The sequence below is a fragment of the Colossoma macropomum genome, unplaced genomic scaffold (assembly GCF_904425465.1).
Source record: "Colossoma macropomum unplaced genomic scaffold, Colossoma_macropomum, whole genome shotgun sequence".
NCBI lineage: Eukaryota > Metazoa > Chordata > Actinopteri > Characiformes > Serrasalmidae > Colossoma > Colossoma macropomum.
In genome coordinates this window covers 34,653,397-34,676,113 of record NW_023494810.1, presented here as the reverse complement: position 1 = coordinate 34,676,113, position 22,717 = coordinate 34,653,397, and the positions used below count along the sequence as shown (strand labels likewise).

Sequence of the window (22,717 nt, the reverse complement as noted above, 5' to 3'; positions counted from 1 at the left end):
GAATGCGTTTGTGGGCGGAGCCTGGAGAGGCCAATCACTGTGAGGTCAGAGATTTACACCCCTAGTTAGTACTGAATCTGTAACCGTAGCACCCTAAAGCTGCAGCAGACCCATCCACCGCGGAGTGACGTGTGTTTATGTATGAATGCGTTCCTGCAGGTTCGGTCCAGTGTGCTGAGGTTGGTCCTAAAATGCCCTGGGTGAAACGAGTCCGTCAGTAGAGAATACATCTCTCTCTCCCTCTCTCTCTCTCTTTCTCTCCTCTCCATGAGGCCTGAGAGCATGATTGTAGCTGTGTGTCTTCACGTGGATCTGAACACGTCGAAATTTAGCGTGTAGAAAAACCTCTGAGATCAGGTTTAGGTAGGTAGACTGAGTGTAGCTGAACAGGGCTGTCACGATTACCCGATTAGAATCGATTGCTCAGTTAAGAAATATGCTCTCCTATTGGTCTGTATTACAGTAGAAAATGCACTTATACATAGTTATATGCATTTTTGACATTTATGAATATATGGAGGTCATTTTGGGGCATTTCTGTTGGGCTAATCATCAATTTAACACATAAAAAGCAACTAATATTCACATTTTCTGATTTAAAAAAAGTAAAAACCAACAAAACTCATTTCTAGGGCTCCCCCTCCTCCCAATAAACTATTCTGAAATTTTTAAAAAGGCTCTGCATGGTTTGTTATTGCCCAATTTCATTTCTTGGCCGTTCTAAAAAGGGAAAAGTCAAAATAATTGATTACTAATATAATCGATCATGACAGCCCTACAGCTGTGGATCTGAGTGATAAGCCCAGCCTAAATGTTCCATTAGGCTTGATTAAAAATACCTCAGTAGAGAAATACACCTGACCTAAACACACCTGTGTTGGGTAATCAGAGCCGTCCTAAGCGGACGTTAGGCAGTCAGGCTGTACTCGAGCCCAGCCGGAGCACCTCGCAGTCAGGCCTGTTCTAAACACGCGCATTGTTTGGGCTGTTAGGTCCAGCCTAAGCTTGCCTGTGTCCGGGCAGCCGCACCTGACCTAAACGCGCGACTGTGCGGGCCGGTCAGGCCGGGGCCTGAACACACGCGTGTGCGTGTCGGGCAGTCTCTTATGATGATCGCTGTGTGTAGAACAGGATGTAAGCCTGAGTACTGCAAACCTCCTCCACGCTACACACGTTCATCTCCGAGTCGTTACAGTGGACCCAGAAACCTGCACACACAAAATAAACACAAATACACACATAAATACATAAACCATTAAACACAAAGGCAAAAAAGGCTTTAAAGCAACTTTGACTTTAGTACTGACGCTTTCATTTCAACACCTCTCCCTGTTTTAATACAAGAAAACTAGCTGACTTTGCAGCTGATCGATACCTTTTTTTCCAGTTTTATTTACTGAGTTTTACATTTTCATAGCTTACAAAAAAACTGATGGTTCACTTTCAAGTTACATTATTATACAGGCTCAATTAAAAACAGTGCTTTGCAAAATTAAAACGTGATCTATTAATAGTGTTAATTTGCTCAGAAAACAGTAATTTTTCAATAAAATCAAATAATATTAATACAGTAATCTGTGATTTTATATGTCAATATGTAACTATTTACTGACCTCTCCTGGAGGAAACACAGTACAACACCTTACAATACCAAAGCGCTGTGTTTACATTTGTTTGAATTTGGGCAAGTAACCACTGCATACAGAGCATTCAGTAGCCCATCATTATATACAGTTAAATGCAAAAGTTTGTGCACACCTGGTCAAATTCTAAGTTTCCGTTGATCGTCTGAGTGAAAATATGTTAAGACAGCCTCTACAGGAAACATTTTCCTACAAAATTTTAAAGCAGAATTTCTATTTACTTAAAGCTGCACTATGTAACATCTGGGAATTTGGAGACCTCTGTGGTGGAAATGTGTAACTGCATGCAATGTGCGGAGAAACGTTTGTATTGTATTGTGTATTGCAACATGTACTGTAAGGTTTTGTAAGTTGTGCTTCAGACCCTCATGAGCGGATTAGTCTGATGACTGAGTGCGCTGAAAGAGACAGAGAACTCGGTCTAAACTGAACTGTGAAGACGTCGACCCTCCCCACGTTTTGTTCTCCCCTGCCCAGCAGACAAAAACAGTGGCCACCCACACAGCATTGTCTTTGCAAGATAGCGGACAGCAGTAGGAAGCGTTTCAGGCAAAAGCGACCTTCCCAATATTCCACCCAATCTTCCTCAAAGTTGACTTTCTATTCCCATTTTCCCGTTCCACCTTAAATCATGCAGCAGTTCATCTCTACACCTGAGGTGCCTGAATGTAACTGCCGCACCATTTAAGGTGGAACGAGAAAATTCGAACAAGAAGCTTTTCTAGCCCAGAGTCGTTCACCTTGGCAATGCGCTTCCATGATTTTGGGGGCGGGGCATCTGAAGAAGCACTGAAGGGAGGGGTGTATTTGTTTTGCTATCGAGTTCAAATATCAAAAAGTCATTCTCCAGAATCATATAGTGCCCCTTTAATATCTCTGTACATTAAAGCAGAACCCAGTCGATGCACTTATAAGCGTTCGTGTATCAAGCATTTTACAGTGGCTTTGAACGTGGCTCAGCCAATCAGACTTCAGAACCAGAACAATTCATTTCATGACTGATATTTTTTATTTTGGAGATTTTTTATTTGCAGCAACCAACGAGGGTTAGTTATTCCTTAAAAAAGCCAGTTGTTTGATCCCTCGTCTAGTGTCTGTCCTTTTCTGAGTTCGGTGAAAGTGTTGTGCTGTGACGTATCGCAGGTTACAGGTACGGCAGGTAGAGATGAGGCTGAAAAATGCTGCTTTGCTTCAAGTGTTGAGAACAAAACGCTGCAGGAAAACAACATCAAAACAGCTGAAGAGCTGATGTGTTTTGTTTGTCTCTGACCAAATGACATTAAAAACCACAAAAACAGCTTTGTGTTCCCCAAAACAGCCTGTAGCACTCGAGCACTTATCACTCGCCATCAAACACATCCCTCCCACACTGCTCCGCCAACAACTCCGCCGCAATATCACCACCGTCGTTTGTGCTGAAACGCAGCTCACAGTCTGTCAGCGGGGCAGAATTTGGTCACTCTGACTCGTCTGGGCTGCAGAAACGGCACTTTTCATGTTCTGAATTGCTCAAAAGGACCAAAAGTTCTGGAGGAAGCAACAACGTCTGCCATTTGTGGATTCCAAATAAGTTTCAGACGGACTCAGAAACCCAAACAGGCTTGTTTACGGATAAACCAAACACCACAATACAGTTACAGTGACAGTTTCAGTCCTACAGGAAATGTACTGTTATTGGCCACTTTATCAGAAACGCCTTCCATACAGCTGCACTGTGTAGGTTTACAGTTACGGACTGTATCTGTTACTGTACAGTTTATCAGCCCCTCTACAGCATTCAGCACTGAGACCACCACAGACCACCACTGACCATCACAGACCTCCACTGGACCACCACTGACCAGATGTTATTTGGGTAGTGGTCTAGGGACACTGACATGGTCAGTACACACTTAAAAAATATGGCTCTTCCAGGGTTCTTTAGTAAAGAAAATAGTTCTATGTAGAACCATGAACACTCATAGAACCTTGTGCACAATTAAAAAGCATAAACACGATTAAAGGGTTCTCTGCCTTGTAAAAGGTTCTTCAGACTGATGGAGAATGTGATGTCAATGGTTCTACGTAGAACCTTTTAGAAAAGAGTTCTATATATCACCAAAAAGAGTTCTTCTATTGTTATGATGTCAAGCTTGTTACAACAGAAGAACTCTTTTTGGTGCTATACAGAACCCTTTTTAAAAAGGTTCTACGTAGAACCATATACAACACATTCTTCATCAATCTGAAGAACGCTTTCACAATGTTTATGCTGTTTATGCTGTTTAATCATGCAAAGGGTTCTTTGAATGTTCATGGTTCTAGATAGAACTATTTTCTTTACTAAAGAACCCTTGAAGAACCATCATTTTTAAGTGCATAGGGATGGGTCTGAATTTCCAAATTTTCAAATAAAGTTTACAAAAACATTTCAGTAAATTAGATTTATTACATGTAAATCAGCTTCAATGTTACACATTCTCATATTCATAGACAAGAGCTGTCAGAACTCTGTGCTCCATCAGAGGGCAGTGTAGAGCCTTACCTTTTGGTCAGAGGCTCTAATGCAGTGTCCAAAGTCCAGCCCCAGGGCCATTTGCGGCCCCCGAACAGATTTTAAGTGGCCCATGGCTTCTGTTTTAGAGTGTGTTATAAGTGGCCCAGCAGCCAATTCGTTTCACCGGATGGTGGCATTTAGTTTAGTCCAGCAGTTTGTGAACATAAATCATATCCAGTGTTTCTGAGGGTCTTTTTTTTTTTTTAATGTGGCACTAATACTGCATGGTGTCCGTGTCAAAATACTGAAAAATATATGTCATGCATGGTGAAAATGTCGAAATGTCGTACGATGTTTTAGCCTTATTGCCCATCCCTACCTACTACGGATTTGTGGTCTGGCTATGGATTTAATGTAGTTCAACAAAAGAGTGATGCAGCTCTGTTTGAACGCTGAGCTACAGTCTGTAACTGTAAACGTACAAAGTGCACCTGTACGGAAGGTGTTTCTGATAAAGTGGCCAATGAGTGCAGCTACAAGGTACGAGGACAAAAACGGGAAACTCAGGTGTGTAAATCTGTGCATCTAGAAAAAGAAGAGGAAAAAAAGACAGGCTGGGCGTTTAGTTGAACACTTCCCGCCTGTGTGTACGGACACTCACCTCCCTCCGTGTTGTAGCAGTAGGCGGTATAGTGTCCTGAGCCGAAGCCTTTCCCATGATGCATCACCACAGCGGAGAGGTCGTAGGTGTAAGCCTGCCGCTGCAGTGCCGAGCGCGAGTCTGAACAGCAGTATGGCTCCATGTTCAGAACCTGATCAAACGCCACGTGGACTCCGATCTTCTCCCTGTGGTTCCGGCCCGACCAGCTACACACACAGACAGAGAGAGACGCTCAGCAACTACTGATAAACCACTGAACTGAAAATACAAATCATCACACTAGTCCACTGATCTGAAGCTGCGTTCACACGTTTGTGGAGGACAAATGTCTGGATTGTCGTCATTACATTGTTATTAACGGAGCCGCAGCGGAAAATTCTACCACTGCAAGTGAGGATGTTCCAAAGGGCTCCCGAGTGGCGCAACCGTCTAACCGCTGACCCTATTAACAGGAGATTGCGAGTTCGATCCCTGGTGGTGCTACAGCCATCAGTGCCTGGGAGTCCATAAGAACTCAACTAGCCTCGCTCTCTCTGGGTGGGTTGGATGGCCCCCCCGTCTCCCCATCACTCAACGCAATGCTAGCCAGCGCAGGCGCCTGTTAGCTGACGCAACAGATCTGGCGGGTGGCGCTTTCCTCTAAGGCGCGTTTGGCTGTACAATGACGTTGCGGCAGTTCGAAAAGTTGCGGTGGAGCTTCACAGGAACTCGAGATGACTAAATAGAGGAGAAAATTTGGGGGGAAAAAAAGCAGCTCAATTTTGCCAACTTTTGGCATCGACTGCAGCGGTGAAATAAACCAGATGTTTATTTGGACACCAAGTGTCTCCTGCTTCCAAACAGTCGACACTGATAAAGCTCTCCTCTGATAATCATTCATTTTCAGCAGCACCGCGGTCACCATGGCAACGTTTGCGTAGCTTTGTCTCGTATCACTGAGGGACGCAAACATGTGAACACAGCATAATGAGTAAAGAATGTCTCTCCAAACTCGATTTGTGGTAAAAGTGTGAAGAGAACTCCGTATTCAGCAGAGACGTACTGATCATACAACATCCAACGAGTCTACAAACTTCATCCCTGAAGGTGACTGGTGTAGTCGGTAGTGATGGGCCGATGCTCGTTTTTCAGTTGTGATCAGATTCCAATACACAACTACCGATACAGATACAGATTCCAATAAAAGAGCTCTTTTTACAGTAATATTATCATTATTGTTGTCGGTATTGTGTTTAAGGTTGTATTTAAGGTGTTTAATCTTCCAATCACTGAGCATGTCTGTAATGGAGGCCTCAGCTGAACTGCTGGCGTGTGACCCCCTGCACTTATATGTTTCCGAGTTCCGAGGCTGCCAATTTCGACATTGTCCACTACAGATGGCGGCTGGTCATCAAGTATAATGACGTTCAGCGACTTCTCTGGGATCCCTTTAGCCTTTGAGTCGTCTGCTGGAAGTTTATCAAGTTTCTGGAGAGCATCGGCGAGAGTGGCGTCTTCCTGTCTATTAGCATGAACTCCTGGTACTCTTTCACATGAAACCTCTGCAGGTGATTAAATTGGTTGTATTGTCCGACGCAGCCGCACTTCCACCTCTCGGCATGCTGGCCTTACACACTTTACAAGTAGAGGTCTTGCTTTTTGCCGTTTCCAGACTAAAATATCTCCAAACAAACGTTTTGGTCAAAGCAGCTAATGTTATTCATCACTTAAACAGACTGAAGTTGCCACGGATCGGTCGCATCTCTAGTAGTCGGTCAGCTGAGGCTTGTCCAAATTTTCATCCACATGATTTACTGCGAGCTACATACATGACCAAAACACAGCTGAACGCAGCCGCTGTAGACACACCTATAAATGTTCTCTGTGGACGCTACAGATTGTGTTCATGACGTCTGCTGTTTTATTTTTACCAATAACTGCTAGTCTTGAACTTTTGAGTTAAAGGTATCTGTTTATAAACAGAATTGCGAGTGTAAATTGTAGCGTCACACCTAAATGAAGGGAAGTTAGAATGCAGTACAACTCCTGCCTGCAGAGTTCGGCTATATGGTGAAGTTCTGTTCATGTTTATAGCTCACAGTGCGTCACACTGTGTCCTAAACCACATCAACAAGTCAGCGCCACCTTGATGAAGACCTGGATGTGGACTGAGAGAACCTTTGAGGATGTATGTACAGAAAACATTTGGGTGACTACTGACTTCAAGTACTTGTAGCAGTATTGCCCTCTCTAAAGCCGGGGTTACACTGCACGACTTTTACACCCGATTTTAGCCCCGATTCTCAGTCTGGCTGAGTCTGAGCTGGTCTGCAGATTTTTGGGTCAGTCGGAGTCGACAGTTGGAGAGAGAATCGAGTCGTATTCAAGTGGCACAGACTCAGATTTTGGGCCTCCTGACCGCATTTCAGACCAGTTTATCAAATATGTTTGATTTTTTCGACCCGACTCTGAGTGAAATCTAGTGTAATCTAGTAAACTGATCAACGACTCAATCTGAATGAACTCCTGCAACAGCCAATGAAAACAGAGCATGAAAGAAAATACAGCAAGTAAACAAAGAAAAATGGTGAAAAGTCTCTCACGTGTGGAGCAAAGCTTTTTAATGAGCGGAGTTTAAGCAGCAGCTCACGTTTGAGCAGCAGCTCACATTTGTTTATTTGCGTCTCCTAGTAATGGGAGCACGTGAGAGGTCACGAAAGTTCGCGGGAGTTCGTGCAAGCTCAGTGAGTCCGTTTGGTTCAGCAACAGCTTAAAAGTTGAGCAGTGTGAGATCCCCAATATTTTAATCACCCAAAAAAATCAAAAAGTCAATAATGTGAGATGCCGAGTCTGTTATAATCTGTCAAGACTTTAAAAGTCCTGTAGTGTATCCAAGGCTTATAGAAGCAAAATTTGGACACCAAACATGTCTTGGCTGATCGACTACATCTGGGGTGAGTTGAAAATTGTGTAGATTTGATTTTTTACTTATTCATTCCTTTATGATTCTGATAGTGAAGCCACAGAGTGCCACATTCAACCCAATCAGATTAGGCCTGAGCCAAATTTAAGCCGTGGGGCACAATTATAAAGCCATTTCTAACAGCAATGACTATAAATATGGCAATAAAAGCTCTTTACAGCCTTCAGGCCTAAACAAGAAGCTGAATACAGAAGAGTTTCTCTAAAAGCCCCACAGCACAAAGCTCATCGTAAAAATGTACAGTACTGTATCTCTGAACACTCTTAGGAACTCAAGCTGTGATCCATTTTCTACCATTTCATGGTTTAATAATCTGTCACCCTCAAACAGCACAGGGTTCATTTTACTTGTTTGCTGTTAATTTAGAAGGAGAATGAGGCTGTGGAACGTACCGGAAGCGTTTAAGGTGAAGCCGCAGCACCTGAGGTAAACGGTAGATCAGCAGCTGTTTGCACGCCTCGGACAGCGCCAGCGGCTTGTGGGACGACTTACGCCTCCTTCCTAATAAAAACAAACACAAAAGAAACAGATTACAGTGAATAAACGGTCAAAACAACAACAACAACAACAACAACAACAACAACAACAAAAACAATGCATTCCATTATTTCGTCAAAAACGTATTGCTTCATTTAAAAAGCCTCTATAATGTTCATATGATCCACAGAGTCACTCTGACAGACTGTAATACACTACAGGAAGTGTAGGGGGCGATATGGCTTCTACTGTTTTATTTAAAAAGCTCTATAATGTTCATATGATCCACACAGTCACTCTGACAGACTGTAATACACTACAGGAAGTGTAGGGGGCGTTATGGCTTCTACTGTTTTATTTAAAAAGCTCTATAATGTTCATATGATCCACACAGTCACTCTGACAGACTGTAATACACTACAGGAAGTGTAGGGGGCGATATGGCTTCTACTGTTTCATTTAAAAAGCTCTATAATGTTCATATGATCCACACAGTCACTCTGACAGACTGTAATACACTACAGGAAGTGTAGGGGGCGATATGGCTTCTACTGTTTCACGACATTAAAAAATGCACACTTTTGAGCCAAAAATGTAAATAATGTGGCTGAGATTCCAGACAATAGGCAGTGTTGCCCCCTGAACAGGGCTACAGTGTTGTGTACTGCTGTCTGGTCAGAAGTGCAGTAGCTGCAGTGGTGCGTGAACTCACTGTTGCAGAAGTTGCAGGCGTAGATGCAGCCCTCCAGTGCCTCGGTCTCAGTGAACTTAGCGAGCATCTCGGTGAGAGTGCAGCTCCGCTGGCAGGCGCTCGCCTTCTCCAGGCTGTGATAGCGCTCCGGAAACTCCAGAGACAGATCCCAAAACGGCTCCACTGTGTTCGACTTGTGCTTACAGGACAGACACGTGACCTGGACAGGACAGACGACATGCAGGTGTTACACATACTGACCACGTTAAACGCTCATGGAGCCAAATTAATTTTCACTGAGGTGGTGGAGCTAAAAACTACACACACTGCAGATTCATACTGGATTAAAATCACTCCACAATTATTACAGTCAGACTGTAAAACTACACACACTGCAGATTCATACTGGATTAAAATCACTCCACAATTATTAGAGTCAGACTGTAAAACTACACACTGCAGATTCATACTGGATTAAAATCACTCCACAATTATTACAGTCAGACTGTAAAACTACACACTGCAGATTCACACTGGATAAAACCTCCCGCAGTAAAAACAAAACCCAGCTTCTTCGTCCCTTTGTAACAGTTTAACATTGAACAGAAAGCTGTTTAGATCTTAACCTCTTCTTAGCTACAGAGTTTCAACCAGAGTCCCTTTGGCTGAATGTGTGAGTCAGGGACGTTTCAGTCACCCTCACTGTGTAGTCAGTCACAGTCTGAGTCAACTTTAGTGCAGGCTGTGTTTGCAGTGAACATTATAGAGGCTTAAGAAAGGATCGGCTGGTTTCTTGGGCTAAAGACAGCCTTTAGTCTTGATTTAGCCTTTACCATGTCAGCCTATTCCTTCAACCAAGCTGGGAAATCGGTGTCTCAGCCACTGCTACTGTTAGCATGAATGACTGTAACTCCAGCAGGTCTGGCGCTCGGAGATGCAAGTATGAGTGCACTCGAGGCACATATGAGACAAATGACAGCTTTCAGCACAATTTTTTTTTTTTGGTGCCAGAGAAGCTGCAGTGCGTTCACGTACACATCACAGGTTTATCCGTACACCTGTTCAGTTTTGTTTTTAACCATTTTTCACAGTAAAAATCTCTAAATTTACTTCAGTGATTGAATACGATACTGATGACCAATTATATAACAATAAATACTACTTATATATCAGTAGAAAACAACAACAACAACAACAAAAAAAAGTTTGTTAAAGCATTATGGCGTTGTCAAGCTGAGCATGAACACGGATTCTGCCAAAATAAAATATTTAAAAAGTATCAGTATCAGCCGATACTTCAGGATCGGGTATCAGTATTGGTATCAGAAGGGAAAAAGTGGTATCAGTCCACCCCTGTCAAACTGTCAATCATTATACAGGCAAAACCTGCCCTTCATATCAATGAAAACACTTTAACATGGCGCTTGTGGAAAAATATACCCAAAATATTAATTAGCATACATTTGCTTTACACTACACTCTTAAAAAGGTGGTTCTTGAAGGGTTCTTTAGTACAGAAAACAGTTATATATAGAACCATGAACACTCAAAGAACCCTTTGCATTGTGTAATGGTTCTTCAGATTGATTGAGAATGTGCTGTAGATGGTTGTACATAGAACCTTTTTAAAAATCGTTCTATGTAGCACCAAAAAATAATAATAATAAAATGTAATAATAAAAGAACCATTTTTGGTGCTATATAGAACCATTTTTAAAAAGGTTCTGTATAGAACCATCTACAGCACATTCTCAATCAATCTGAAGAACGCTTTTATGATGCAGAGAACCATTAATTATTCAAGCATTTTTTAAAAATGGTTCTATGTAGCATCAAAAAGGGTTCTTTTATGATTACAAGCTTGACATCATAACAATAGCAGAACCCTTTTTGGTGCTGTATAGAACAACAACGATTTCACAATGCAAAGTGTTCTGTGAGTGCTCAGAACCATTTTCTTTACTAAAGAACCCTTGAAGAACCAGCTTTTTAAAGTGCGTAGTTTAATTATTTACGACTTAAGGCAAGTTTTACCCGGAGGGTGATTCATTTCACCCACCACACAATATTAATAATAATAATAATAATAATAATAATATTATTATTATTATTATGAGTAGTAGTAGTACTTCTACTAGTTTATATAGTGGTGAATGTTCTCAATGTGTGTGTAATGGTGGTTCAGCAGTTCGGTAATAATTCTGGCTGCTAAAAAAGTGACTTTCACATGGTTGTAGCAAGCCTGACAAAGTGAGGCCAGAGGAGATACGTGTAGATTTATCAAACCGCTGTGCAACATGAGGCTCCGAATCTCGCTGCTAATCCTAAACGCTCAGCATCTTTTACAGACACAGATGGCGGATAACACGCCTCACTTCAGCCGCCGGTCTGAGCTTCACATAAACACTGGAAACATTTCAGTCTGTAACGGTTTTTAAAAACAGCCAAACCTGCAGTTTGCTGAAGGTGTTTATTGCATCAAGATCAGCTACTAGGCACAAAAAACTTTTATTAAACCCAGCACTGCCACATGAAGAGTACAGCAACTTCAGAAAAGCTGAAGCTTTTTTTGTGCAACACTTTGAAAGTCTGTGAAGAAACAGGAACGTATCTGTTCCTGCTTTGGTAAAAACCACACTGACTTCAATACGACCACACGTCACCTTCAGCACTCATTATTCTGCACAGAAACTGCTGCTCTGTGAAACGACCTGAACACTAAAACTGTCACAGGTAAAGCTCTGGCTGCCATCGCCAACCGATCAGAGATCTACAGGGGTCAGCTCCACCATCCGCTCCACCAAGCTCTCGGCCAGCCGGAGGAGGGCTGAATTTACACTGGAGTGGATCTCCAGGAACAGCGCTGCTTAAAGCATCTTAAAGAGGCTCTGCAGTCATGACAGGCTAAGTTACAGTCCTGGCACCAGATACCTGGAGCATCACTTAAGTGCTGAAAAAAACAACAGAGCCTGAGCAGCCTGTGTGCTGCGTGTTTCCCCCTCTGCTGCAGCTGTTTCGTAGCTGAATTTCCATTAAAGCTGAGTTATGGGGACATTTTAAGGTCTCAGTGTGTGTTTCGTAGTTGAATCTCCATTAAAGCTGAGTTATGGGGACGTTTTAAGGTCTCACTGTGTGTTTCGTAGTTGAATTTCCATTAAAGCTGAGTTATGGGGACGTTTTTAGGTCTCGGTGTGTGTTTTGTAGTTGAATTTCCATTAAAGCTGAGTTATGGGGACGTTTTAAGGTCTCACTGTGTGTTTCGTAGTTGAATTTCCATTAAAGCTAAATTATGGGGACATTTTAAGGTCTCGGTAAAATTCGATTTATTCACTGAAACCATTTTGCAAATGTTATAAACACTGTTTGAATTCCTGTTTAATTTTCTGAAGAAGGCATTTGCGGCTGCGATTTGCTAGAAAAAAAAGCAATATCCCTTAAGAACAGGGGCTGAACACAAACTAATCAACAATTCAAATAAATTAATAAAAAAAAAAATACAGCTCTGGCTCAGCGCTAAGCTGGTTCAGAGCCTACATTAAGGGCTGTGACTTTTATTGCACTGTGCACTTGAGGTGTCCCACAAGGCTCTATTCTAGGCCCTACATTAATTAGTGTGTACATAGTCCGTCTTCCTCGAAAAGTGGATAAATATTCTATAAGTCTCTTTTCATCAGTGTGCAGAACACACCCAGCTTTCTAGGAGCTTCACGTCTGACTGCATAGACAATACATCCCAGTGGATGTCTCAGAACCCCTTGCAGTTAATTACAGAAGGTTCTAGCTATCGAAAGTGAGGCTCAGAGAAAAGATTCACTTGTTTATTGAGAATCCTTGACTGCAAATGCAAAACATTATAGGGAACTAAGGAGGAAATCATCTTTAGTTCCTACAGAAAGCAAAAGTTTGGAATCTTTTCATCTTTAGCTAAGGGTACGACTCGTATAGTAAGAACAGCACTTTCTAGCATTGTTACCTAGAAAAAAAAACGGCACCTAACAAGAATTAACAATGCAAACCCACAAAATGGAGAAAAGCTGGAGAAGAAACATCACCGCCACTCATAAACAAACACAAGATCACATCATTCAAAAGAAAATTCAAAACAGGCGCCTCACCTGGCTCAGCAGCTGCCCGTGGAAGATGGTGTTGAGCACCTTGAGCACCTGTTTGGACAGCTTCCTCTGCGTAATAGGGATGACGATGCGGCGTTTGCGGCTGCCGTCCGACTCCAGCTCCTGTTGGACTTTATCCAGCAGCTCGCAAAGGAACTCCTGGGCGTCCTGCTGGTTGTAGCCGCGGAAGGCCGGGATCAGGTTCCAGACGGAGTGCAGCATGGCAAAGGGCGATACCAGCGTCCAGCGGCCTGACCACATCACCCTGAACAGCGTGTGCAGCTCGTGGCACAGCGACATCTGCTGGCGGGAGGAGCACCGTGGCTCTTTGGGCTGCACCAGTTCCACCGGCCCGTTGTTTTGCTTCCCGAGGGCGCTGAGGGCACCGGCGTTGCCTATCATGCCTGCCGAAACGCCACGTACACCCTGGGGGTGGTTGCTCTTAGCCAGCAGCTCCTCAGTCTCACACAGGTCCAGCGTGAGGAAGCACTCCCTGAACTTCTGCAGGTGGCTGAGCACCTGCAGGATGGAGTTCATGTAGCAAGTGTTGCCCAAGTTACGCAGCCCCGTGACACCTGGCGCCAACCGCCTACGCCGCACCTGAGACGAGGAGACGTAGCACCTGCGAGGTTTTCCCGTGTTGCTGTGGTTGCGGAGCGGTCTGCTGGGTTTGTTGGAGAGTGGTTTGTTGGACAGGGGCTGGAGGGGCTGCTGTTTCAGAGGCGGGGGCGGTGGTCTCTCGGGCGGATCGCGGAACTTGCGTGGGATGAGGGCCAGGGTAGGACGCGGCGCTTGGGTTAGCAATCGGGCACTTTTCCTAGACAGATAGATAAGATAGTAAGAAAGATACGAGCACAAGGGAATCGAGAATAACGACGAGGGTTATTATATTTAACTAAAAGTACAAAAAACAAAAACTAGAACTAAAAATTGGGATAAAAATAACAGTTTTAAAACTAAATCCAAACAACAAAGTCCACTGCAAAACTACCTAAAACAAAATAGAATTACTGACAATTACTCTCATTCAGCGCACTGAGAGTTTAGAAGTGGATCTATCTGAGCTTGGCCATCTTTAGGGCTCAGTCTACTATCATGCTAATTTTATTCTGCCCTTATCAAATACCAGCTATCACAGCGTTTATCATGATACAAAAAACTAAAAAACTTTTTATTTTCAGAAAACAAAACTGAAACTACTAACTTAAACTATTAATTAATACCCTTAAACTACCCGTAAACCAAAAACATCAAACAAACTGAAATTAAAAACCAAACTGAAAACTAAATTTAAAAATATATATATTTAAAAAGTGTTACCTGTTGTCTTAACAAATTTAGCAGGTGAAAATTCAACCCAACAACCACAAAAGCAAACTGCCTGTAGATAAATTCGACCAAGCATTGTGATCATATGTGGTAGTATGTTTGATACCACGCATACCACCGAAACAGCCCAGCAGCTTTATTTATAGAAAAAGAATCACAATTGAAACCGGACTCACCAAACCGGTACTCGCAATTAGATATTCTTCCCGAATCGGTCAGGCCGCTGCTTTTCTTTTCAAAAGCCCGTTTGAAGATTATTTTAAGGATCAAACAAACCACAATGTAGGAACTACAGTGTCCACGAGGCACCTGCTACAGAGGACACACTGCACTGGTGATGAAAACAAGGCTGTCGAGCGTCCATAACTATATTTAATCACTGTTATGAGACTCACATACTACCAGATATACTCGAGATCATATACCACACCTTGGCGGTACGTTGGCCTGCTCCTCCATGAGCCTCTTCTTCACCTCCCTGCGCTGCTTCCTCAGCTCCTCTCGCTCTTGTTCCACCTTTTCATCGCGCTTCCTCTGCTCCTCCAGCTGCCGGTTCCTCCACCGCCGAAAAGCGACGGCCAGCATCGTCCGTCGCCGGTGCCACAGAGCTGCCTGCGTGGCCGTCCGGGATCCGAACCCTTCACTTCCAGCCCGAAGAGAAGAAGAAAAAGAAGACGACAAAGAAGAACACTCTCCTCCAGACGACGAGGAACGCAGGGAGCGCTGTCCCGGACTTCGGACGGTGGACAGCGCCCCCCGCAGGAGCTTCAGGTCGCCCTCTGCGTTATCGTTCAGCACGTAATCGCCGCAGGCGAAGCAGAAGACGTCCAGCTCCCGCACTTCCATGGCCAGCGGGTGCTGGGTCTCCTGGTAGTGTCGGAGGGAGTGCTCCTCTATGTAGCGTCCACAGGCCACGTGGGAGCACTTGAGGCAGGCCCACACGGACTCGGTGGTGTCGCAGTCCACGCAGCGCCATTTCTGAGGGTTCAGGGTGGAGTGGTCGTGGCCCAGACGGAGACGAACCACATGCTTACAGCGGTCCATCTCTTCCCAACGCACATGTGCTCTCGGAGTCAGGAGCCACACCACTGTGCCATGACAACCCTGTTCCTGGAAGACACAAAGCACAGTCAGAAACCAAGGCGAGGCCAGTGATGGCAGAAACGAGCGAGACTTTTGTGAATGTTTCAATTTATTTGTGTTCAAAGCAGATAAACATTCTCTACGTCATCATGTTAGATTCAGTTTGCATCAATCAGAATTATCTGCGCCCCTATTAGTTCTGCATTCGATGATTCGAATACTACCTACTTGTGTCTAATTCTTGCTTTCGATGAAGCACTGAAATTAATGGACAACAGAGCGTTTCCTGTTTCATTCAGTATTATTTGGGAGAATGTTTGCCTTTCTTGCCTTGACTTTTTTTTTTTGCCGTTACTTTTTGAAGACGAGTTCTCAGCAGCAGTTGAATGACAAGAGTAAAGATACTAAGCTTAGCAGAACAGGTTATTTTTACTACTCTATAAATTCACATAACAGACTAAAAGGTTTTCGTAAGTCTGTAATATTCAGAAGTGAAACTGAACTTTTTTTTCCTTTCAGCCAGTCAGCTCACACAGAACATACAAACATTTCTGGTACCTTTGGCCTGAGTGACAACTGGTCATGTGCAAAAAGTTTCATTTTGCACAAACGATTCAAATGATTTTGTCTCCTGACCAAAGCTTCTGTTTTTTGGGAGATGGGGGGGGCCATCCTGCCCAACCAGAGAGAGCAAGCACAATTCTACTCTCTTGGACACCTGACCACTCCTGGCTGGAGCATCACTGGGGATCAAACTCAATCTCCTGATGACAGGGCCAACGCGTCTTAAACCCAAATAACACATTACCATAACACTGGCCACTTTATTAGAAACCTCTCGCTTGTAGCTGGTGCACAACCCAAGGTGCTGCTGGTGTAAAGTTAAAGACTGTAGCCCAGCTGTTGATGTACAGCAGTGGTCACCAAGCCCCCTCCTGGAGATCGTCTTCCCTGCAGAGTTTTGCCCCAACCTGCATCTACTGAGCCCACCTAACGCTAAGCCAGTCAATGACTTCTGAAGAAGTTAATTACCTGGAGCAGGAGTGGAGGACTGTGGTTTGAACTACAGTCCACAGGAAGGTAGACCTCCAGGACCTTGGCTGATGACCACCGTTTGTGTTTGCCACCCTCGAGCCCTTCATCAGAGGTCAGTTTCTGAGCCTCTTATGCTGGATATCTTTGGTAGGTGTGCCACCAACCAACCAACCGTGTGATTCTTTGCAGATGTCAATAAATAGTTTTGAAAACATCCATAACTGATCATCTTGTGCACCATCTTTGCAAACCAGACGACGTGAACTCACTCCACCAATCTCTGTTGTCTCGGCTGCATTCCAGCAACTAGAACGTTTTGACAAACATCCGAAAGACTAGGTCGTCCTCTGCTTCATCTCACGCGGACCTGCATCTCCAAAATAAGCTCAAACTGAGTTACAGAGATCTGGGCTGTGATTGAAAGAGCTCATAATGTTTCAGCTCCTGAATGAGGTGATGAAACTGCTTTTACAAAGGTGTCAAAATATTTCAAATTAGTGTGTTTTTTTGTGTTGCGTTCGTCTCTTGCCTTCAAGTTTACATTCACTGGAACGTTTTGGTGTCCACTGAAACATCTCGCCACTCATTTCAATGAAAATGCACTGACGGACGACAGACAAACAACGCATGACAGTGTGTGACTGTTAAAAAGTTTAGATTCAGTTGAACCAGTGCATTAGCCAATAGGAGACTTCAGTCAGTCACATCAGTGGAGAAGAAACTAATTAAGCCAGTGATGGACGATGCCACTCATTTTCCCCCATCTGAAACTAAAGCTAATATCCTGATACTTTTAGAAGAGGGGAACTCTGATTTCTACACTGAGAACCAGTAAAAAAAAGTAGACATTAAAATTACATTTCAAAGCCTTTGCATTAGTATTAAACTGTCACACAAACTGTCTGATTAGGGAAATAACACCAAACTTTCAAAAAGGTGGTTCTTGAAGGGTCATTAAGTAAAAAAGAAGGGCTCTATTTAGAACCATGAATTCTATATGGATCCATTTGCATGCTTAAATGGTGAAATTGTTAAACAGATTGATGGAGGACGTGTTGTATATGGTTCTATACGGAACCTTTTTGAAAATGGTTCTATATAGCACCAAAAAGGGTTCTGCTATTGTTACAAGCCTGACATCGTAACAGCACACTCTTAAAAATGATGGTTCTTCAAAGGTTCTTTAGTAAAAGCAATTGTTTTATCTAGCATGAGTTCTGTACAGAATCATTTCACGGTTAAATGGTTCTCTGCCTGACGAAATGGTTACACAGATTGATGGAGGATGGATGGATGGATGTGTTGAATATGGTTCTATATGGAAACTTTTCTGAAAATGGTTCTATATAGAACCAAAAAGGGTTCTGCTATTGTTACAAGTCTGACATCGTAACAACACACTCTTAAAGTTATTAAAGGTTAAAGGTTATTTACTAAACACAACTGTTTTATCTGGCACAAGTTCTGTATAGAGACATTTCATGCTTAAATGGTTCTCTGCATGGTGAAATGGTTCTTCAGATTGATGTAGAATGTGCTTTATTTGGTTCTATATAGCACCAAAAAGCACACTGCTATTGTTACAAGCCTGGCATCGTAACAGCACACTTAAAAATGATGGTTCTTCAAAGGTTCTTTGGTTAAAACAACTTTATCTAGCATGAGTTCTGTATAGAATCATTTAATGCTTAAAGGGTTCTTTGCATGGCGAAATGGTTCTTTAGATTGATGGAGGATGTGCTTTATATGGTTCTATACAGAACCCTTTCGAAATCAGTTCTAAACAACACCAAAAAGTTCTTCTACTCTTACAGGTTTGACATCATAACAACAGCAGATTGAATTAGTATTAAATAAAATGAACTCAAAGCAGATTGTATCAGTACTAAATAATGGTATTAAATACAAACTGTCTGTTTAGAGAAATGACACCAAACAAAGTGCGGTTCTAGTGCGTTTAGATGTGCCAGTGAGTGAGAAGCAGAGGAAGAGGGTGGAAGGAAAAGTAGTTTCTATCCTACACATTTTTTTTTTTACTTTTTCACCATTTCTTCAATATACAGGGTGACTCAAAAAAGATTCATCCGATTTCAAAGCACCATATTTTTACAACCGTGAGGCGCCGAGGAACCAACCACAATCCAATTGTAAGAGGGGGTCATAGAGTTTCTGACTGTCAGTGGAAGATGGCTCCCTTCAGTCTGAGAGGAGATGAGACCCCTGAGCAGAAAGCGTTCTGCGTTCTCCACTTCAATAAGAGTGAATCCGTCATAACTGTGCAGTGTGATTTTCGTGGGCAGTGAAGCTCCAACAGCTCAGAGCGTTCGGCGTTGGTTCCACAACACTGGATGATCTCCGAAATCGCACTGAAAGAGCCGTGAGTGCAGCGACACCCGACATGCTCAATCCAGTACGGGATGAGTTTGACTATGGTGTTGATGTTGTCTGTACAGCTGGAGGAGGTTCATACTGAGACCTTGTACAATTACATAATAAACTTTATGCTCATTTAAACCGTTTACAGTTCACTGCATTGATCTGTAATGATTTACAACTGAAATAAATAATTTTGAAATCGGATCAATCTTTTTGATTCACCTCGTACTGCTTAAAGAAAACACCTAGTCTCATATTGTCATGTGAGGATCAATCCTCGAAGAGAGACATCAGGATTGGAAATATCGATATTTCAATATCAATCCGCCCATCTTGTCAACTCAGATCTGTAGAACCCAGCTCTAAAGATCTGTGACGAGGTTGGCTAGAATGTGTCCTTTATTGCTCACTTTATGATGAAAAGGGCAGCAAACGCCTGCAGTTCTCGCTTATGAGCTTTCATGTTTGAATGAGTTTCCCGCTCACAACAATATCCGACCACAAACACGCCCACAACTTTTTCGATTGACACCAAAATGTCTTGTGACCACAGCTTTTCCATTGATCACAGTTACAGATGGGCAGCCTGTAACTGTAAACCTACATAGTGCGACTATCACAGCAGCCGTTTCTGATGAAGTGGTGATTAAAATATGCGACTAACATGAGTCACAACAGCACCTATAATCCCCGCTGTGCTCCAGGGCCTCTTTCTAGCTCTGGGCCCCCCGAATCATTCAGGGCTTTAGCCTTTCCTCATGTGGGGCCCCTGATTAGAAATAATACAGCGACCCGAGTGTGAATGGGTCTGGAAGACTTACTCTGAAAGCAGACTCATAAATGCTCCAGCGGGTGTGTGTCGAGCATCACAGCCTCAGGGGGAGAAATCTCTTCAGGTCCACAGCTTCAGGCCTCTCTGGGACGGGAAAGGTAGAGATGTGTTCAGGTGGTCAGTCGTAAACACAACCCGACATCAACACAGCGACGTGAGGCCTGAGAACCAGAAGACAGAGACACGTTTCACGTTTCAGAAATTCTCATCAAGCTCTCAAAGCTGTTTATGTGTGAGTGGAGAAAGTTCAGCCGCAGACAAAACAAAGAGCGCCAAGACTTTTGTTTGAGCAGAAAGCCCACTCTTTTAAAAAAGATGGTTCTCAAAGGGTTCTTTAGTAGAAGGAAAGGCTCTATTTAGAGCCATGAGTTCTATATTGAACCATCTACATGCTTCGCATGGTGTGGTGAACACAAACTGTCTGTTTAGGGAAATAACACCAAACTTTTTCAAAAGGATGGTTCTTAAGCAAAAGGAATGGCCCTAGAACCACTTGCATGCTTAAATGGTTCTTTGCATGGCGAAATGGTTCTTCAGACTGATGGACGATGTGTTGTATATGATTCTATACGGAACCTTTTTGAAAATGGTTCAATATAGCACCAAAAAGGGTTCTGCTATTGTTTCAAGCCTGACTCCGTAACAACACTCTTAAAATAGATGATTCTTCAAGGGTTCTTTAGTAAAGGCGATTGTTCTATTTAGCACGAGTCTCGTACAGAATCATGTTCATGCTTAACTGGTTCTTTACATGGTGAAATGGTTCTTCAGGCTGATGGAGAGGGTGCTTTCCACAGCTCTATGTGGAACCTTTTTGAAAATGGTTCTATATAGCACTAAAACAGTTCTTCTACTATTACAAGCTTGATATCGCAACAACAGCAGAACCCTTTTTGGTCTTTTGAACCATTTTCAAAATGGAACTCATGGGTCTAAACAGAACTATCCTCTTTACTAAAGAATCCTTGAAGATCTTTTTGAGGAGTCTAGCAGAACCCTTTGGTGCCATTTTAAAAAAAGGTTCTATATAAACCATATACAGCACATTCTCCATCAATCTGTGGAACCATTTCACCATGCAGAGAACCATTTTAATCATGAATTCATGGTTCTAGCAGAACCGTCCCCTCTACTAAAGACCCATCCTTTTTTAAGAGAGCAGCCAGTCTGCCTCAGATTGAACTAATCTGGCTTCCCTCCAGTCTGTCAGACCTTCTGTTCATTCATAAACCTGCCAGTTGCGGTTAAACAAAGCCTGCAACACTGATAAACATATTTAATACAGTTTTTGGGGAATATTGTCCATCTCCATTTCCTATTATCCTGGCTAGCCAGCTCCACATTCATCGTTAATCATGCAAATTGGATTAGCTCTGCAGCTAGCACTGCAGACTACTTGTAGCTAGCACAGTTAGCCGTGTTATTCCAGCCGGGTTTATTCGATTTTGGCGATTTCCTATTTACTGACAAGCTCCACGATCAAAACCAGCGCTGCCACATTTCAGCCTAAAGCCACATTCATTCAGTGGTTCCGGATAAAAACAGTTTCGCCGGTTTATTTTCCCTCCTCAGCCAAAAGACAATGCAGACAATCAGCAGCTAGGTTCACTAAGCTAAGCTACACCAGCCAGCTAACGTTAATGAATAACACCTATTACACACAGATTTGTTTACAAATGTTCAGTTCAGAGGCTGAATTATGAGACATTGGCCACATTTCTGCCCGAACGCGGGTCTGTTTTGTTGCTACGGCTGCTGAATAACACGTTAAGTTTCACAAGTCTGCAGTTTTCTTTATGAGAAATGTCCAAAAATGTTCCACCAGAGAGAGACTTAGCGCTTTTTCCCCACTGGAGAACGTGGGGAACACGGGTCTGGTTCTCATGTTCATTCAAAAAGAGAAGACATATCTTACGCGCAAGCTTCTTGTTCGAATTTTCCCGTTCCACCTTAAATGGTGCAGCAGTTACATTCAAGCGCCCGAGGGACCAGAGTGTAACTGCTGCACTATTTAAGGTGGAACGGGAAAATTCGAACAAGAAGCTGGCGAATAGGAAGCCAACTTTTAGGTTCACACAACTACACACTGGAAACGATTGATTTACCGTTATTTCATTCTCCACACCAGCTAAACAGCCCACGTTAATAATGAAAACAATCAGATAATTGAAAATATCCGACGTATTGCTGACTGACCAAAAACTCGTCGATGCGAATTCGGAATTCACAAGCGTTCCTCCTCTGCACTTTTGGACCGGACGTGTTTCTGTTTAAAAACAGTTCATACTCGACATTTCAGCGTTACCGAAGTATAAAAACGCTCCGGAAAATGTGTCGAAGGGTTTTGCAACCTGGCAGCGACCTATATCTGTTGATTACAGTGAGGCGATCTTTCAGAAACGGAGAAGTTGACGAGCAGAGCTGAGCGGAGCGGAGCCGGTCAGTGCGAGCTGTTAGAGCTAAAGCTAAAGCTAACGCTCCTCAGATACTCACCAGCAGAACAAAGAGCCCCTCATACAGACACGGCAGCGACACTTGCACAAATAAAACTTATCCGGCTGATCCACAAACACACTGAACACAGTCTCCACATCCCCCGCGGTTCATTTAAACACTGAGTTTTAGTGAGAAAAGTAATTTTACCGGATCAACTTTTGTTTAAATCTTTAAACAACAGCCGAAGTGGACAGATCCCATAAAAAACGAGCAGATCGAGGAAAAAAACGGCCAAACTTTCTTTTTTTCCTTAGGAATTAACCCGTACTCCACAGTAAGAGTCCACATCTGATAGAAAACGGCGCGAAAACCCGCCAAAACGCGACCTTTCTTGTTGTTATTTGTATATTTTGTTGTTTATAATGTGTGTGCGGCTTTATTTACCGCCGTCATCCGCACACGCGAGCTGTCACCGTTTACTCGGCTCAACCGAACCCGCCGCTCTGATTGGCCCGAAAGTAATCAAGCTCAACCCTTATTGGCCCTCGGGACGTCGGTCAGAGGAGGAGGGTGGGGCTATAGGAGATTTCGCCGGTATGAAATT

At 43.2% G+C, this 22,717-nt stretch overlaps 1 protein-coding gene across 4 annotated transcripts; it reads right to left on the bottom strand.

Annotated features, from left to right (window-relative positions):
• Nucleotides 1-728: 728 nt before the first annotated feature.
• Nucleotides 729-22,612, bottom strand: usp49 (ubiquitin specific peptidase 49). 4 transcript variants are annotated; one of them, XM_036559990.1, is made up of 8 exons: nucleotides 22,558-22,612; nucleotides 19,667-19,838; nucleotides 14,782-15,461; nucleotides 13,026-13,839; nucleotides 8,932-9,130; nucleotides 8,135-8,243; nucleotides 4,781-4,986; nucleotides 729-1,208 (listed from the first exon to the last, which is right to left on the bottom strand). In XM_036559990.1, exons 3-8 carry the CDS (start codon nucleotides 15,393-15,395, stop codon nucleotides 1,105-1,107), a joined length of 2,046 nt encoding a protein of 681 aa, XP_036415883.1. In that variant the 5' UTR covers nucleotides 15,396-15,461; nucleotides 19,667-19,838; nucleotides 22,558-22,612; the 3' UTR covers nucleotides 729-1,104. The 4 variants fall into 4 exon arrangements, with proteins under 4 accessions (XP_036415883.1, XP_036415881.1, XP_036415882.1 ...); XM_036559988.1 differs by having other exon boundaries at nucleotides 22,171-22,582; XM_036559989.1 differs by having other exon boundaries at nucleotides 22,321-22,582.
• Between the last annotated feature and the right edge of the window lie 105 nt (nucleotides 22,613-22,717).

Coding starts and splice junctions, on each gene's coding strand:
- usp49 (XM_036559990.1), bottom strand. CDS start 15,395: ATGGACCGCTGTAAGCATGTGGTTCGTCTCCGTCTGGGCCACGACCAC. Junction 9,131..13,025: donor ACGGGCAGCTGCTGAGCCAG/GTGAGGCGCCTG, acceptor TGTCCTGTCCAG/GTCACGTGTCTGTCCTGTAA. Junction 1,209..4,780: donor CTGCTACAACACGGAGGGAG/GTGAGTGTCCGT, acceptor TTGTGTGTGCAG/GTTTCTGGGTCCACTGTAAC.